The sequence below is a fragment of the Sardina pilchardus genome, chromosome 21, assembly GCF_963854185.1.
Source record: "Sardina pilchardus chromosome 21, fSarPil1.1, whole genome shotgun sequence".
NCBI lineage: Eukaryota > Metazoa > Chordata > Actinopteri > Clupeiformes > Clupeidae > Sardina > Sardina pilchardus.
Window position 1 is genome coordinate 20,092,588 of NC_085014.1, and position 19,183 is coordinate 20,111,770.

At 47.8% G+C, this 19,183-nt stretch overlaps 2 protein-coding genes across 2 annotated transcripts in view; both read left to right on the forward strand.

Moving 5' to 3' along the window:
- Positions 1-19,183, forward strand: part of diaph2 (diaphanous-related formin 2) — a gene marked incomplete in the record, with an annotated part of 415,240 nt that overhangs the window by 132,507 nt on the left and 263,550 nt on the right. Inside the window, 5 exon segments of the mRNA XM_062524176.1 lie at positions 1,003-1,115; positions 4,344-4,460; positions 15,815-15,933; positions 17,531-17,595; positions 18,947-19,051. Coding sequence (XP_062380160.1) covers positions 1,003-1,115; positions 4,344-4,460; positions 15,815-15,933; positions 17,531-17,595; positions 18,947-19,051 — 519 coding nt within the window.
- LOC134069376 (uncharacterized) lies at positions 9,573-14,559 on the forward strand. Its single transcript, XM_062525339.1, has 4 exons — positions 9,573-11,741; positions 13,008-13,624; positions 13,994-14,077; positions 14,418-14,559. Exons 1-4 carry the CDS (start codon positions 10,362-10,364, stop codon positions 14,557-14,559), a joined length of 2,223 nt encoding a protein of 740 aa, XP_062381323.1. The 5' UTR covers positions 9,573-10,361.

The window sequence follows — 19,183 nt, forward strand, 5'->3', positions numbered from 1 at the left end:
ATTTATGAATAATGTATTCACAACTTTAATAGGACAATTAAATTTGACATTGCTCTGTAATTATGATGAATGATTTTTTCGGAGGTTTTAGTCATCCCCAACAAAAATAGTATCAGAGTTTTTTTTTTCATTTTTTTGGGGCGGGGTGGAGTCGGGTGGAGTGTAGAGGTTTGTTGAATAACAAACAAAGGGACGTGTAAATGTAAGGGGGGAAAAGTTGAGGCCTGGCTGTTTTGGCACCTAGGTGCTGTTCGCCTCTTTGAACTGGCCTTGCCCGAGACAGATGGTGTGCCGGGGAGAGCGGAGGTCATGATTGATGGTGCCAGAAATTGGGTTACTTTTTGGCTTTCCACCGCTCATAAAGCCCCATTGCAAGTGATTCATGTGGAGATGGCGCGAGAAGCACCAGGACCTTCAGACAGGAGGAGAAAACATGTCGCGGATGTTAGGCGCTCTGGGACCTGGGAGAATGGGAGAGGACAACTAGTGATGGAGAGAACAGTCTGGCTGGGTTTTCTGTGCGCTCTAAGGACACATCAGTTAGTGCAACAGACAGTCATATGTGGAGCGTGTTTCTCCATTATGTCTCTTTTCGATCGGCCAGACAGCTAGAATTAGAGGAAGATAAATGCAGATTGCGTAGTGCAGCTATTTAAGTGCAATATTACCATGTGAATGTTCAGCATTCTGTCTCAGTATTATTGACAAATGCACATGTACTGTAAAAGAAGCACTGAATTATGGTCTGTGGCCCTTCTCTACAGAGATTTTTTTTAGGAGCAGTTGAATAGTAACAGGCTAAAACAACCAAAACATTGCAAAAACATTGCTCCTGAACCACCATCACTGGTTGTGCGAGTATTTATCATTGCAAATGCTTCGGCGGAAAACAAATCGACTGATTTTATTGTGCCGTTCACAATGCTGTTTCGACAGTGCGTTGGCGGGTGGGAGGGTATACGAAACGTCCCCCGTCCACACATTTCATTTTCTGAATTGCAGGAGCTGAAGGAGATGGAGGAGCTCGACATCCAGCTGAAAGTCTTCAACGAGAACAAAGAGGAGGACCGCGAGGAGCTGTCTCACCGCCTCGACGACATCCACGCCGAGATGGAATATCCTTTTGGGGGGCGCAGCGCGCCGCGGCTCGGCTCTGCGCGGCGGCCCTGCTGCGTCAAGAGGCTTGTTTGTGTCTCGGCCGAGCTTACGGGGGCCTAGAGCCGGCGCCCTGAGTTCATTTGGAGGGGATTTGAGAATCCATTTTTGCAATTCCAGCCTAGAGTCTTAGAGCGCCCCTGGTAAACAAACTGCCCCCAACGCCACCCCCATAACCCGCCCCCACTTTCATCCTCCCACTCCATCCCTCGCTCCCTCTCTCTCTCTCTCTCTCTCATTCTCTCCCTCCCTCTCTCTTTCTCTCCCTCGCCCTCTCTCTCTCTCTCTTTCTGCTTCCAGCTAACTGGGCTCCCTCGACAGAGGCCCTCATTATAGTCGCAGCATAACCTGAGGTGATCTTTCGTCACCTCTTGTGTACCTGCTGTGATCATCTCCATACAGTAGGAGCTCGTACGATACCAACTGTACACGAGTGTGTGTGTGTGTGTGTGTGTGTGTGTGTGTGTGTGTGTGTGTGCGTCATCACTTCTCAGCTGCACATTACCATCCGATTTTCGCCTGTCCTTCTTCTACACCAAAACAGCACACTCTGATTCGATTCTCTTAGTTTGTTTATTTATTTCCTTCTGTCTTTTCAACACGTTACGCGCGGCAGACCGCTGCGCCTCTTCTCTCCACTTGATTCGGCCCGCTCGGAGAGCTGTCGCTGTGCTCACGCTGTGCCCGCGGTTTGGCCGCGGGTATCCTGAAGCGAGAAGAGAAGAGAAGAGCAGAGCAGAGCGGGGCAGAGCGAGAGAGAGACCCTTGTTATTAATTCAGAGTGGCACTCCCAGGACTTGTAGATGATGTTGCCCCTGACAGGGCCCGAGCATGGCGGGGGCAGGTCCGCCCAGCGGCACACAGATGTTCACTTCACTAACCTTTGTCTCCCCGAGCCACTGACAGGCACCGCCGCCGCCGCCGCCGCCGCCACCGCCTGCAGGCATCGCTTGAGTGACAGCCGAAGGAGCCGCTCGGAGGAAGAAATAATAGAAAATCCCCACCTGGCCTAATGATTTGCTTGAGCAGCTCCCCAAATGAGGGGGGCAATGTTTGTTTCCAAGGACAATTTGGTATTGATCAGCAAGTTGTGAGCATCATACTGAGTGCCTTGGGTTTGCCTGTCTGTCTCTCTTCCCTTCCGATCTCTCTCTCCCTCGCTCTATTTCTCTCTTTTCTTTTTCTCTCCTTCTCTCCTCAGTACCACTCATTCGCTTGTTTTCTTTCTCGCCACCTCTCCATCTTCCCCTTATGAATATTAACTGTTGTGAGGCTGACTCGGAGTCTCATGAATGCTAATGTGGGCATAAGGTGGAGGTGATGGATTGACCCCTCAGCTCCCTCTCTCTGCCACTGCTGCAGCTTGCTTCAGCGGCGGACTGCAGGCTCAAGCTTACTCTCCGCACTCTGTCCCTCTGTCCCTCTGTCGACTGCTCAAGCCTCTACTCTCTGCTCACTCTCTCTCACTCCCACTGCCTACAACTTGCACCTCACCTCTCTGCCACTCTTGCTGCTGCAGCTGCTTCAGCAGTGGACTGCAGGCTCGTGCCTACTGTACTCTCCCCACTCTGTCCTTCTCTCACCTGCTCAAGTCTACTCTCTCCCCCTGTCTCTCTCATTGCTCAAGCCTACTCTCTACTCTCTACTCACCCTCTCCCACTACCACTGACCATGTCTACTCACTCTCTGCACTCTTTACTACTGACACTGCTTAAAGGGCCCATGTCTCCTGACAAGTGGCACAGCCACAGACACTCTTGTCTAGGAAAGGGTTTCAACCTCCAGACACTGCATGCTATCACAGTCACACCATGATAATTTCAGCAGATGTAGTGTGGTCCAAACAAACACCACTCATGATGAAGACAGTCTGTTGTTTTATTTTCTTTCATTTGATGCTACTTAGTTTGATATGAATACACCATGCCACTCGCATTTGTTGTGTCAGTGAACAGATTTAAAAGATGGATTTTCATGTGATTGTTTTTTTTTTTCCCTTTCGTGATTTCTAATATGAATACTCAAAGGGGATTTTTTTTGCTCAAGCAAACAATTTGAATAACCCAGAAGGCTATTTTTTTAAGTTCCTCAGGATTGTTTTTGATCTTGGTTGTTCAAATAGATAATCTAATATATTTTATTCTTGATACTGGTTCAAAATCCCCAGTTGAATATTGCATGCAGTCAAATGGGTTATCATGAGACAGAGAGAGAGAGAGAAAAAAAGCAAACAAAACAAAACTATATCCATATTTTTAGATTAGCTTCATGGTGTGTAATTTGTAAAGAGCTCTCGGAATTATTTTCCAAAGTTAGTCCCACGTGTCTAGGCTTGTGACAGTTGTGATTGTTTCCTAAATAAATAGCTCTCTGCCATTTTCTAAGAAAGTGGAAGAATGAAGAAAAAAACAACAACTTATCTTTTGGGAGAGAAAAAAAAACAGTAAAACAGATCAGACAATGATTTTTCTCTGATGCCACATCTATTTTCGACATGAAACACTTTTGCCCTCCTCTCCTTTGGGAGCGCCACTGTTGGACACATAATCAATACGCTTTGCAAGTTTAAGAAAGTGTATTTTCTCTACAGCGGACAAGCAAGTCACAATACAAGACAAATAAGAGGGAACATCTTGAGAAGTGATCCATTTTTGATGGTTTTAAGTATTCAATAGTATAGAGCTTTTACTTCGATCACTTCCTTTCCTTTGACAACAAATGACAGGCAGACCAGGGGGACTGATTATATTGACACTTTACTGTTTCAGACTCCGTACTTGTTCCTGTTGAGAACAAATTATCTTTCTCTGGCTTTCATGTTTCATAATGAGCCATAATTAGACAAATATATCTTGATATATTAGCAAAAAATAGCAGCGTCTACTTGTGACCTGCTTTTAGGGATGACCCTAACCAGGATTTGCATTGCTGCCCATTTAGTTTGATTTGCAACTGTCACATTGAGCGCGTTTGCATGCACACTAAAAAAAAAAAAAAGATTACTGGCAATGATCGAGCAACTGGAATAATCCGCTTAAGGTGTATGCACGTCTTGCAGTGATTTGTTGTTGATGTAGCTCATGCACCAGGTGAAGGTTTTGCCCTAGGTGAGAATGTCAAAGCCTAATGAACGTGTCCTTCGGTTGACCTTGTGCTGTGGTAGTGTTCTTCCTTAACCTCCAGCTCACTGATATGAGTGAGGTGTACCACCTCCTGTCCAACATGGTACGAGACACCGCAGCCGAGCCTTACCTTCTGTCCATCCTCCAGCACTTGATGCTCATCAGGAACGACTACTACATCAGGTGAGGACAGTGTTCCGTCTCTTTTTCCCTTCCCGTCTCTGGCTGTTCCTGTCTTCCTTTTACTCCTACTTTTTATTTTTAATGTTTTAAATCTCTAGCCTGCTCTTTGTGTAGCTCTGTGTTTGCCTTATCACGGGGCTTTATTTCCACCCAGACAGATATACTTTCACTTTGCCTCAGCAACCTCAAGGCCACTTCTTAAGAATGTCAATCTTGTTCCATGCAGTGTAATATCCAGGGGAACCAGGTAGAGGTGTGATTGACTACATCCTTTAGTGCATGGATCCATGGTGTGTGTTTTAACCCAACCCCCTTAGGGCCCCCAGACCCTCATGCTGATGTATAAACTAAATAACGCCTCTGGTTGGTGCTATTGGACAAGGTGGCTTGCCTCTGCTTTTAAACATGTGGGAAAAAAAATGTTTTTAAAAGATTTGAATCAAAATCAAAACTGCCTGGCTGTATAATGACATGTGAATTAATGTTAGCAGTATTACGAGTTGTTGGTTAAGGTTGTTGGCCACTAAATAGCCTTAAATCATGACAAAAATCACACCGATAAATCAAAGTGGAAACGACGGAGTCCGCGTTGAAATATTAGTGCTTATTTTGAACGATTAAGCAATTATTCAAGCGTTCAAGCAGGCTGCCAACACCAGCCCACCAGTGAAAGGGTGTCATTCAGGAAGAGGGAGGAGAGACTCCTGGTGCAGACCAGCGACAGTGATCAATTCCCTGCTGTGTCAGACCTTTTGGTGGAGATAAAATATTTAAAAAAGAGCATGGGGGGGATGGGTGGGGGTAGCGTTTGTGTGTGTGTGTGTGTGGCGGGGGGGGGGTATGCAGTAGGCAAAGAAAAAAAAATAGTGTACCATAGACAAGTTGCTCCACGCTTTGCCTTATGAATTATGGATCGGCAGGCTTGTTGGAGAAAGTGAGAAATAGAAAACACATTAAGCAGCTCGTTCTGCAAATTCCTCCTCAGCAGCCCCTGTCTACGCCGGAGCCTTTTGACGCCGAGTGTCTCTCCTGACAGTGGGAGGAAGAAAAAGATCTCAACGAATCCTCATTAAACATTCATATCGTTATCGCAGATATGACTTTAAAAAATGCATCTCCGATGGCTGCCACGTCTCCGAAAGGCATCAAGCACTGATTGCAAGCTCACGGCGGCTGTTATGTTCGGGGCACCGGCATTTGGCCCTCTGCGTTCCTCCGTACGCAGTTTAGTCGCAGACCATCAGCGAGATCGGTTTGCTCTCCCCAAACCTCGGGAAGCGTTTTATGTACGAGATTAAATGGGCAGGGATGGTCGGAGTCGGGGTGGGGGTGGGGGGATAGAATGTCTATAATTTAAGATTAAAGCGTCCTCTTAAGATGGCAGGGCGCTTTGATGGATGAGCCTCGGCGGGGATGTTCGAGAGGGAAGAGGGTGCTGAGGTCACCGCTCTCCGCCAGGTCGGATCAGTCAGCGGAGGAGCTAAGATGGAGCGAGGGGGGCGAGTGAAGGTGAGCGCCTGACAGCGCGGCTGACCTGTCCATAGGTGTTAACTCTTTTGTGCCTGATCAAAGCCCTCGCTTAAGACGGGATGCCCACGCCAATTCCACAGCGGGCTGGTGACTTTGTTTTAAGACGCGCTTTGTTGTATTTTAGTAGTTAGAGCCAGGCCTCCATTATTTTTTTTTCAGCATCAGAGAGTTCACGCTGTTCCCTCTGTATGCTAATCAAATTGGGACTTTTATAAAAAAAGGAGCGGCCTGTAAACAAATTGCTTTCCTCCTCTGGCCTCGTCAGATTGTTGCATCAGATGTCCTGCCTGTAAGCAGCTGTCGAGTGGGGAGTCGAACAGGGCGGCTCAAGCGCAAGAGCAAGTGATTGTGACTCCGTTGGCATGTCTTGGCCGTGCCCGACCAGAGGATTAGATTGGCTGGGTGGCTGAGTGAGTGAGTGAGCGAGTTGAGTGGCACTGGGTTGGATTAAGCTGGGGGTAGCTGGAAGCCCAGCGCGAGGAGCGTGTGGGGACCCATGTGAGGGACATGCGCATCCTCCGCTGGTCGCCTCTGACAGTTCTGGGTCAGCCCCCCCGCCTCCTTTCCGGGTTATCTCCAGAGACAAGGGGGAAGTGCCGCGCTGCTGCGAAAATGGGGCGTCTTATTGAGATAACGACGCGGTATGCATCGGTGACGGGCGTAAAAAAACGAGCGCTTTTCTGCTGAACCCGGCCAGATTCCAGCTTGCGGTGTTTATCGCCGCGCCAGAACCACTAAACAATTTGCAGAGCACTTGTTCAAAGCAGAGATGATAGTGTGAGACTGTAGCACTCTATAATTTTGTCACAACGTGTAGTTACGGCCTGAAACAGAGGAGGTATTGTAAAACTCGATTATATAGATTACCTCTGAGTTTTATTGTGCGGATTTCGAGATGTTTGCGACTGTAAGCCCTGAACATGACATCACTAGCGAGTAAAACGCTACTGTTCTATTTGAGTCAATAAATCTGCTGCTGCATAAAAGTAAGCCCGCAGATAAGGCTGTATGTATAGTCTACATTCTCCCTCGCCGTGATTCTAATTGCACAAAAATATGCGACATTTAGTCTTGTATGGATTTGGAACCTAATATCCTCTCTGTTGATGCTCTGAAGTGATCTCTGGAAATGAAACGCATCGCAATGACTCCTTTGCCAGCATCATAATGCCACCCGCTCAAAGCAATTAATTTATTTGAGACACATCAATGCTTGTCCTCTGTAAACACCCCCCCCCCCCCCCACACACACACACACACCACCACCATCACACACACACACACACACACACACACACACACACACACACATAATATGCACTCAAACACATGCATGCACACACACACACACACACACACAGACACACACACACACACACACCTCCTCCCCTTCTCACATTTCTCTCCATTTCCCATCCTCCTCTCGCTACGTTTCTCTAATTCAATAGTAAACAGGGACTCGGAGCGAACCTTTGATTTGCTTATCTGCATCGGGCGCCATGTTGTGATCCCTGTGCCCGCGCGGTTCCCTGCCAGGCTGGCGGTATCACTGAAAAGCATAAGGCGGCATGCCAGAGACCCCCGCCACAAAATTAGAGCGCGGCAAATCTGGTATAGACGCTCTCCTCTGCCGCCTAATTTGGGTCTCCTCTTGATTTCCCTTTGGGCTTGCGAAAACACCCGCATACATAAAGATCAAGGGTGAGCGCGGAAATATAGGATAGCATGCGGGGCTAATCACACAAAGCTCAGTGGCCCCTCAGATATAAACCAAAGCATGCCCTTTGAGAAGGAGTTAAAGATCCACACAAGGTGTCTGTACAGGGATGTAGATGTAGAGGAATTGGAGTTAGTTGGTCGTCGCTGAATCAGGGGGAGGTGTGTTCAATTAAATGTAAGCTAAATACTGTAGCACCTTTTTGTTAGAACACGTTTGACCAGTTTCCCGGATTGCACCTACAGTACAGTAGTCCTAGACTAAAACAGCGTGGATTACACCTATACTGTACATGTATCTGTATATACAGTATATGTAGTTTTACAGTGTCTAGGAATGTAAGCATAACCATGTCCATGAATTATGATATTACATCTTATAATACATTTTAGAGCAAACATTGACAATATTTTTTTTGGAAGGACACATGAAACAGTTCTCATCGTTCTGTGAGCACTCACACATATTAGTGATACGGATACCTAATACACCCCCTCACTTTGATATGGCGTCTCTCTCTCCCTGTCCAGTCACAATGAAATGGCCTGCCAGGTATATTGAGGAAATGTGGATGCCACTTTGCTAACTGTGTTTGCAGCCCTATCCTCAGGCCATGTGGTGGAATCGGGTCACATTTCCTGTTAAGCGCACTCTGAGTGTCTAATCCCAATCACGTAAACTTGCAGAGGGACTATGGAAACCTCCCCCCCTCCCCATCACTGCTTGGAATAAGTCCACATAACCTGTGAAGGTTGAGGGCGGAGAGTGGTTAAAAATCAAACCGTTTTTTTGAAACGCGGGGGGAATTAACCACCACTGACCAGGAGCAGTGGACGGAATTATCCGCTGCCACCTGAGGGCGAAGATTTCAAACGGGAGGCGGCAAAGGCTCCAGGATTGGGGACTTCCAGACATTAAAATGCAGCCCCTGTTTTGCTGCGAGTGGGGGGTTGCGGGCAGGGGCTGCGCGGTGCGGATAGGCGGAGGAGATGACACATTTTCCGGTCGGGGGGAAAATTGCATATCTGCCTGAGACATTCAAGGTCATGCTTGGAACATAATTATTTGCCACGGCGGAGCTGGGCTTAAGTTGACATTGTATTTGCTAAATGTCACTCGCAATTAAAGTTGATAATATAACTTGGAAAAGGTCAGGCGGCGGCCCGGTGTGCTGGCGAGAAGTCCCAGGCCCATTCACCGGCTAGGCAGCCTAACTAACACGCCGTGCCTCTGTCATGCACGCAAGCGGAGAACCATGCCCCCCCCCCCCCCCCCCCCCCCCTTCCCCACACACACACCTACCTCGCCTTTGTGCTCTTAATTACACAGATTACTCTGATTAGATTTGTGGGCCTGGGTTTCCTTGGTGACGCTAATTGCCAGGAGATGATTGCAAATTAGCCAAAGGAGGGGCCTGGAGGTGGTGCCTCGGCTTGTCACCTTGACTGGACACAAAGTCACGGAGCTCCTGCGAAGCTGTTCGCTTCCACTGAGACTTGTACTGCATGAGGCATATCCTGTGTATACCTAAACATAATAAAACAGACTGATTGGTGACAGCCTGCTAATACATTACATGTGTAAAGCGAGGAGGTGTTTGTAATAGTTCATGTGGGAAATGTGTTTGGTTGGATTCAGCATTGTCAATAGTCTCTCTTTCTCTCTGTGATGGTCGCACCCGCGACCACACACTCAGACACCGAAACCCACTAAGTAGCCCTTCCCCTTGCACGCATTTATTCTTGTGTTGTCCTTAGTTATATAATTATTTAATTACACATTTCTTACATGCGTACATACCTGCATTCACGATACATTCTTATACATATACATATGCACTTAGCACAACCCATAACATTTCAGTGATCACACAACACGTATTTCTTTTGACACTTTATTGATTAATGTAACGGCACATAATTGTTGAGTTGAGTGCACGCAACTTTTCCGTTATGTTCTGGTTCATTTATGTTTGTTTAAGTTTGTTAATGTCTATTTTCATTTACCCTGGGGCTCGTGGTGTTCCGGGAGTGCGGCCGGCACTTGGGGTAGCTGTGTGCGTCGCAGTATGTGGTCCGGGCAGATCCTCCTGACTGGCAAGACGGAGCAGAACGTTCCATCCGCCTATGAACATCTTGGCCGCGTTCAACTACGTCTTAGCCAGAGGGGAATGGAGGGAATTTGTCTATTGTTGATTTGGGGTTGTTTTGTTAGGAATAAGAGGGTACTTATAATTTACTTAATGTTTAGTTAATTTATCTCTAGAGAAATGTTTTGTTATCTTTTCTATTGTTTTGTTGTTTTCTATAAGTTAATTGATTTTGATGGGATCCCTTTTAATAGTTATTAGTTTGATCTGTTTGTATATAAGTTTCCTTTTGTGCTCATTCTGGGGTTCATGGTGGAGGGTTCTGTTATTTCTGTTAAAGTTATCCTAAGTTTGGGCATTGACACTGTCTTTTTAATTTGGAATAAATCTATTTTTTGAACCCGCAATCCTGTGTCTCCGAGCCGACTGCTTGATCCCTCACATATGGTGGCAGCGGTGGGATCGGCCAGTAGGAGGCGCTGGATTGCAATTTTTTTTTTCCTCTATTCCTTTTTTCCCCATCACTACAATTTTTTGCTGAAGTGGAGCTCGCCAGTCTGTGGAGATGAGCCGGAATTGCAGAGGACGAGGACGTGGCTCCATACATCAAGAGGCATCTACATCTGCTCCGGTGGCAAGGGAGGAGAGTGAGGAAGAGTGTCTGCAACCGAACAGCGATGAGACCAGCCGTGACCTAACCCTGAAGGATCTGGCCAGCATGCTGCAATCTCATATAGCTGCTCAGGATGTCCGGGAAGCCAGGCGGAGCCAGGAGGCGGTCGAACAAGAGAGGCAAATGGAGGCATTAAGGGACCAGTTCAGTCGCATGCAGCAGGATGGCGGAAGGCGATGGAGCTCAGAAGTACCCCGAGGTGGAGACGTGAGGGGCTCAGATCGCCTGGAGGATGAACATGAGATTGACGGGGCCTACCTTCTCCGGGCAACCTATCCTGGGCTTCATGCTCCTCGACAAGTGCAGCCGCGAGTGTTGGAGCCGAGACTGGTAAAGTTAACTGACTCTGATGATGTCGAACACTATTTGATAACCTTTGAGCGTGTTGCTGCAGCTTGCCGTTGGCCAAGAGCGGACTGGACGCTCCACCTTATCCCTCTCCTGACTGGGAAGGCCAGGAGCGCCTATGTCCATATGGATGGGGAGGACTCACTGGACTATGTCAAAGTCAAAGCCGCTATACTCAGGAAGTATGACATCAATCCCGAAACATACAGACAGAGGTTCCGATCCCTGGAGGTGGAGCCAGAGGAGAATCCAAAAGAACTGTACGTGAGATTGAAGGAGCTGTATGTCAAGTGGATTCAACCCAGAGGTAAAAGTGTTGAAGAAATCAATGAAATTCTTATCCTTGAACAGTACTTGCGAATGTTGTCCCCTGAGTTACAGGTGTGGGTGCGGGAGCATAATCCTGAGACGGCAGCTGAGGCAGCAACCCTGGCAGAAGTTTTCGTGGCGGCACGGCAAAGGAACCGGCCCTGGGGCTATAATGCCTGGAAGACTGAAAAAGAACCTCGTAAGCCTGGTCCAACACAGCACACCCCGTGGGCCACTCAGGGTGCGGGTAAGCCTCCAATGCGGGGGACTGCAGCATCTTTTGTGCCAAAGACCTCTAGCCAAGGGCCTGTTTGTTACTATTGTGGGCAAGAGGGCCACACAAAGCCAATGTGTCCCAAGAGGGCAAAAATGACCCAGATGTGCTATGTCCCCAGAGCTAAGGCCTATTCCGCTCCAAAAGTGGACCAAAAGCTGAAACTGACCAGTGTGCAGGTCAATGGCCGAGAGTTCCAAGCCCTTGTTGATTCAGGGAGTGACCAAACGTTGGTGCATAGGCGGTGCATCCCATTGGACCTTATCCAGGCCGACTATATTCCTGTACGCTGTGTGCATGGAGATGAAAGACTGATGCCGACTGCAGATGTATATCTGAAAGTAAAGGAACAGACTTACCTTCTGAATGTAGGTGTTGCGGATAACCTCCCTTTTCCTGTTGTGTTGGGCCGTGATCTGCCAGTGCTCATGGATCTGCTACAGCCAAGCCAGACCTGCAGTGTTGCAGTCACCAGAGCCCAAGCTAAACGAGGTGAGGAGACGCCTCTGTGGGTGAGTGCTTTGCCTTTTTCTGAAGCTGATTTAGAGAATGCACCCGGGAAGTCTCGAAAGTCAGGCAGACAGAAGAGGCAGGACAAGTTCAAGTATACAGTCAGTCAACAGCCTTCAGAGTCTTCTCCAGAGCCACCCTTAGAGATCAAACTGCCTAGAGATATTGCTAAAATGCAGCAAGAGGATCCAAGTTTAGCGAAGTACCTAAAGGAGGCAGAGGAACAGGGGGGAGAGCGTAAGCCTGAACATGACTGGTGGTATTTCCAGAAGGAAGGTCTGCTCTATCGTCAGTGTGGGTCATCAGTACAGTTGGTGGTGCCGCAGGGGGTTAGGGAGACTGTCCTCACCCTTGGTCATTCAATACCTTGGGCTGGACACCTAGGAAAGCATAAAACTGCTGCCCGCATTAAGCGTCACTATTTTTGGCCAGGCATAGGGGGCGATGTTGCTCAATTCTGCCGAAGTTGCCCACAGTGCCAGCACGCTCCTGTAAAAGGCCCTCCAAGGGTCCCTCTGCAGCCTCTGCCAGTGATCAGTACCCCTTTTCAACGGCTAGGAATGGATGTCGTAGGGCCTGTTGAGAAAAGCAAGGGGGGTAACCGGTTCATGCTGGTTATTGTGGACTATGCTACTAAGTACCCTGAGGTGTTCCCCCTGAAGTCTGTGAAAGCCCGACATGTAGCAACTTGCCTAGTACAGCTGTTCTCCAGAGTGGGGTTTCCTGGTGAGATTCTCACCGATCAGGGCACGAACTTTATGTCCACCCTGCTCAAACAAGTGTACCATCTGTTGGGTATTAAGAGCATCCGCACGACTCCATATCATCCACAGACGGATGGGTTGACCGAAAGATTCAATCAAACCCTCAAGCATATGCTTAAGAAATTTGTGAATGAGACTGGGTCTGATTGGGATCTGTGGTTGCCCTACATTCTATTTGCATATCGGGAGGTGCCTCAGTCCTCCACGGGATTCTCTCCTTTTGAGTTGCTGTACGGCCGAGAAGTGAGAGGGCCCCTGACTCTACTCAAGGAACGCTGGGAGGGGGACCAGGGGAGTGATGAGCCTGTTGATGTTGTGTGTTATGTCCTGCAGATGAGAGAAAGGCTGGAGAAGATGAGTACACTGGCCCAGGAGCACATGAAGGGTGCTCAACAGCAGCAGAAAACCTGGTATGACCAGTCAGCTCGCCAGAGGAGTTTCAACCCCGGACAGCAGGTGTTGGTGTTGCTGCCTAGCCAGGAGAGCAAGTTACTGGTGAGGTGGCAGGGGCCTTTTGAGGTGCGGAAGCAACTTGGGCCCACAACCTATGAGGTTGCTACTCCGGGGCGAGGACGCACTAGTAAGGTGCTGCATGTGAATCTCATGAAGGAGTGGGTCTCAAGGCCTGAAAGGGAGGTGATGCTGGTCAGGAAGATTGAAGAGGAAGAGGACATGGATGACCAGTACTTGCCTGGGTCCACTGCAGTGACCCTTGATCTGGATCATCTCGCAGAAGATCAGCAATCCCAGGTGAGAGACTTGTGTATTCCCCAACTCTTCTCTGAAAGTCCTGGTAGAACCATGCTTGTTGAACATGACATTGTGTTAAACCCTGATGCGGTAGTCCGACGTATGAGTTACAGAATACCGGAACGGCTCCAGGAGGCCCTGAAGAAGGAGGTAGACCTCATGCTGGGAACTGGAGTCATTGAACGCTCTCAGAGTGAATGGTGCCACCCAGTGGTTTTGGTTCCAAAGAAAGACGGAAGTGTGAGATTTTGCATTGACTTTCGATATTTGAATTCAGTGTCCAAATTTGATTCATATCCGACTCCCCGGATTGATGAGTTGATTGAGCGTTTGGGTAAGGCCAAGTTTTTAACCACTATTGATCTCTGCAAGGGATATTGGCAGATACCCCTGACCCAGCGCTCCCGAGAACTCACTGCCTTTAGGACCCCTTGGGGGTTGTTCCAATTCACAGTCCTTCCTTTCGGTTTACATGGCGCGCCCCCTTCTTTCCAAAGGATGATGGATGAAGTACTGTATGGATTGTCTAATTATGCATCTGCTTATCTTGATGATATTGTTGTGTACAGTGCCACTTGGGAGAGTCATCTGGAGCATCTGAAGGAGGTCCTGAGTCGTCTTCAGTCTGCAGGCCTGACCATCAACGCCTCCAAGTGTGCTTTTGCTCGGACTGAGACAGAGTATCTGGGGTATACTATTGGCAATGGCATTGTTAGGCCACAAGTTCAGAAAGTGCATGCTATTGAGAACTGTCCTTTGCCCCAGACCAGGAAGCAGTTAAGATCTTTTCTAGGCATGGCAGGTTTTTACCAGAGGTTTATACCTCATTTTTCTGCGAGGGCTGCTCTTCTTACAGATAGGGTTGGATCAAGATGTCCCAACCAGGTCCAGTGGTCCGGGGAGGCCATTGCAGCCTTTCATGACATTCGCCAGGCACTGAGTGGAAGTCCTGTTCTGCGCAGTCCAGACTTTAACCAACCATTTGTGTTGCAGACAGATGCATCTGAAAGGGGGCTGGGAGCTGTTCTCCTACAAGGGCCCGTGGAAGACCGTCATCCTGTGGCTTATGTCAGTAGAAAGCTGGTGCCCAGGGAAGTTCGCTATTCTACAGTGGAGAAAGAGGCGTTGGCAATGAAGTGGGCACTGGACTCCTTTAAATACTATCTCCTAGGGAGAGAGTTTGTCTTGGAAACCGATCATAGAGCACTCCAGTGGCTGATGCGGATGAAGGACACGAACGGGCGGATCACAAGATGGTATCTGGCACTACAACCCTACCGGTTTACAGTCCGGCACATCCCGGGGAAGACCAATGCCACTGCTGACTACCTTTCCCGCTGTTACAGCGAGATTCCAGAAGGGGGGGAGAATGTGATGGTCGCACCCGCGACCACACACTCAGACACCGAAACCCACTAAGTAGCCCTTCCCCTTGCACGCATTTATTCTTGTGTTGTCCTTAGTTATATAATTATTTAATTACACATTTCTTACATGCGTACATACCTGCATTCACGATACATTCTTATACATATACATATGCACTTAGCACAACCCATAACATTTCAGTGATCACACAACACGTATTTCTTTTGACACTTTATTGATTAATGTAACGGCACATAATTGTTGAGTTGAGTGCACGCAACTTTTCCGTTATGTTCTGGTTCATTTATGTTTGTTTAAGTTTGTTAATGTCTATTTTCATTTACCCTGGGGCTCGTGGTGTTCCGGGAGTGCGGCCGGCACTTGGGGTAGCTGTGTGCGTCGCAGTATGTGGTCCGGGCAGATCCTCCTGACTGGCAAGACGGAGCAGAACGTTCCATCCGCCTATGAACATCTTGGCCGCGTTCAACTACGTCTTAGCCAGAGGGGAATGGAGGGAATTTGTCTATTGTTGATTTGGGGTTGTTTTGTTAGGAATAAGAGGGTACTTATAATTTACTTAATGTTTAGTTAATTTATCTCTAGAGAAATGTTTTGTTATCTTTTCTATTGTTTTGTTGTTTTCTATAAGTTAATTGATTTTGATGGGATCCCTTTTAATAGTTATTAGTTTGATCTGTTTGTATATAAGTTTCCTTTTGTGCTCATTCTGGGGTTCATGGTGGAGGGTTCTGTTATTTCTGTTAAAGTTATCCTAAGTTTGGGCATTGACACTGTCTTTTTAATTTGGAATAAATCTATTTTTTGAACCCGCAATCCTGTGTCTCCGAGCCGACTGCTTGATCCCTCACACTCTCTATGATTCACATTTTCTAACTTTCCGACTCCAACTATCTGCCTCTCTCTTTCTCTCTTTCTCTCTCTCTCTGACTCTCGCTCTCTCTCTTTCTCCCTTTCTGCCGTTTCTCACTCACTCGTTCGCTCTCTCTAATCCTCTCCTCCAGGCCTCAGTACTACAAGGTCATTGAGGAATGCGTAGCCCAGGTGGTTCTACACCGCAGTGGGACGGACCCGGACTTTGGGTACCGGGAGCGTCTGGACGTGGACTTCACCCTCCTGATTGGTAGGCTTCTCCAGTACCTCACAGCATCGCAATTTAATTCCTCTTTCTGCTAATGTCTGCTGTGCAGCACCCTTTGGATCTCTTGCGTAAGATTTGATATTTTCATTAACTGCACTCCATACACTGCTGTGCATCTGTTTTGTTTTCTTATTCTAGAGGGAGGTTCTGAATAAAATTGCTATATCTTTGCGGAGAATATAGTCTATAAAATAAATAGTTGCTAGTGCATCTCTCTCTTTAGGCCCAAATGAAATGCTGTGCTTTGTGTAGTTCCTGCAGTTGTACATTACATTCCACACATAGCTTAATTTTAGTTGAAAAAAAAAAAAAAGTGGCGCTAGGGAATAGCTCTTTCTTAAGGGCGGAAAAAGTCTATTACATCCTTTTGGTTTTCAAATGAGGAAAACACACTCCATCGCTAGCAACAATGAAATAAAGGAAAGGCCAATACTGTAGATGTGGCCTCTCAGCCCGGGTGGTGCAGTAGTGGGCTTGTTACGGTCATGACTGATTCATCTTTCCTAATAGGCCAGAACAAGACTGCACCATAAGTCTCCACTCAGTCCCGGGCAGCGGGGGGGCGGACAGCAGCGCTGCTAAAAATGTAGCCGTGGCCCCGCAGTAGATTTCATTATCTCTCCCCCCCCCCGCCGCCTCTCCACCCCCCAACCCCCCCCCTCCCCCCTCTGCGCCGCACCGCGATCCTTTCCGCAAACACCTGCATGCACCTGACATGTCAGATGAGGTGTCGTAATTACACATAAATAATGCATTTGCCGGTGGAGCTGGAAGTCCTTCACATACAGTTCGTGTCAGCCGAGGCAGGGAAGTCTTCCCTTCAGTTTGCTGTTTCTTCTTGGGTGAGTGAGTAAGTGAGAGATAGGAAAAGAGGGAGACGGAGAGAGAGAGCGAGAGAGAGAGGAGATGGGGCCTCAATTCAGTTGTGAGACTTGTAGCCCCTCGGAGGATATTTATTTAGATGAGTGGGTATTAATTGGTTGTTTTCATCACGGAGGGTTGGAAAGCGGGGGTTGTTTTGACGGAAAAAAAAACAAAAAAAAAACAAAATTACACTCACCCACTCTTCCACTTCATCTGACTGAGAGATGGTCGAGGATGGGGGAGAGAGTGAAGCAGTAAAGCTGCTGCAGTTATGCAAACCTCCTCATCTCCTCAAGCAGAAATGCATCGGCCCAAACATCACATTTTCTTTCTGTCTTATTTTCTGTTTATGTTATATTATTTAAAGGACATACTGTATGCTTCGGTTTACATCTTAAACCTGCTGAGCTCCTATGCAATGTGCTGGTGATAGGATTTCACTGTTTGTCAGTTTCTTCAGATTTACGCATATTTATGTTGTTCACGCATACCATATGTTGCAATCCTTCCCAAAGCCTCAATGGATATGGACACAGTATTGTACAATATCATTTAGGGAATTGCATCCAATTTGTTTTTCCAAATAGTTTGTGCGTGTGTGCGTACTTGCTTGTGTGTTTACAGTATGTGTGTGTGTGTGTACGCATGCGTGTCTATGTACCTGTATCTGTGTCCGTGTACACGCTATAAACGTGTTTTTTGTTTTGTCCAACAGACCAGTGTGTGGACAAGGCGAAAGTGGAGGAGAGCGAGCAGAAGGCCACCGAGTTCTCGAAAAAGGTGAGGCGCTCGCTCGGTCATTGGTATGCGGCCTTGCCTCTTGTCACCAAACTTTTTTCCCCGTGACTCCTCAGACGGGCTATTGATCGGCGCGCGCTGGTCAATAGCTGGCAGCAGCGGAGCCTGATCTGTATCAGTATTGGCCCGGTCGATGCAGATGCGCCAGTATAGGTTGTTTGTTTGTGCCCCCACCGGGTGGGAGTTAAAATATGTAGAGACACCGTTTCAAAAGCGTTTAGTCCTCCGGCCCATTGCTCTTCAGCTCCCACGGCTCTTTTTTTCCTAGTCCCTTTTCAACACTGATTGATTACTTCCTTTTTTACTTGCCCACACACACACACACACACACACACACACACACACACACACACACACACACACACACACACACACACACACACACAGAGACAACAGATACACACACACACACACACACACACACACACACAATTACTTAATTCAAAAGAAAAAATAAAGTGGAGTAAAAAAGAATGCTACTGTACAATCTTTGGTCGTGAGCTGTTGTGAAGCCATGGCGATAGAAAAGTATTCGTTGTCATTGGCTTCCACTGTCTGCTATTCATGTAGCACAGGGGCTCTGTTAGTTAAGCATGACTGAAAACAGCCGAATGAATGGTAATTCTTAATTCTATTTGACAAATCTGTAGTATCCAATGGCCGACTAAGTCTTTTGGGGAGAATCTTGTTAAGTACTGTATTTCGTGCGCCTCTTTGTACTGCCTCTCAGTGACTGTCATTCTGTTGTGACCATGACTTGGCAAGGGACTTGAGAGAGCCTCTGGTCCCATGTGGGCCCAGGTGGGGGCCTGTGTCCCCTGCTGTGAAGCCCAGAAAACATCGCTCAGACGCGGGGTTGCCTTTTCGCAAAAGGTTAGGCCAATCACCCCGTATGAAAGTCAGGGTGCCGCTGCTCCAGACGCCCAGAGAGGCAGCGCCGGCGTCCAGCTGGGGTGGCATATAAATAGGCATGGTGTGAGACGCCGGGACAGCCGAGTGTTGATGGGTCCCGCCGTCAAAGCAACTCCTCCGAGACACCCTAGATTCTTAATGTCTGTATCTCTTGGTGTGTTTGTGTGTGTGTGTGTGTGTGTCTCTCTCTCTGTCTCTCTCTCTCTCTCTCTCTCCCTCTCTCTCCCTGTGTTTTTGTGTTGTGTTTCTTGTGTCGTGTTTCTCTCTCCCTCTCTCCCTCTGTCCATCTCTCCCTCTGTGTTTTTTTGTTGTGTGTTCTCTCTTTCTCTCTGTTTTTTTTCTCTCTTTCTCTCTCTCTCTCTCTCCCCCTCTGTGTGTGTGTGTGTGTGTGTGTGTGTGTTTTTGGCTGCTGTGTTTGCAGTTCGATGAGGAGTTCAGCGCACGACAGGAAGCCCAGGCTGAGCTCCAGAAGCAGGAGGAGAAAATCAAAGGTCTGGAGGCGCAGATCACCACACTGCAGGCTCAGGTAACCACACAGCTAAAGCACAACCAGTCACACAACCCCCCCCCTCCCTACACACACACTCACACACACACACACACACACACACACACACACACACACACACACACACACACACATATACACACACCACCA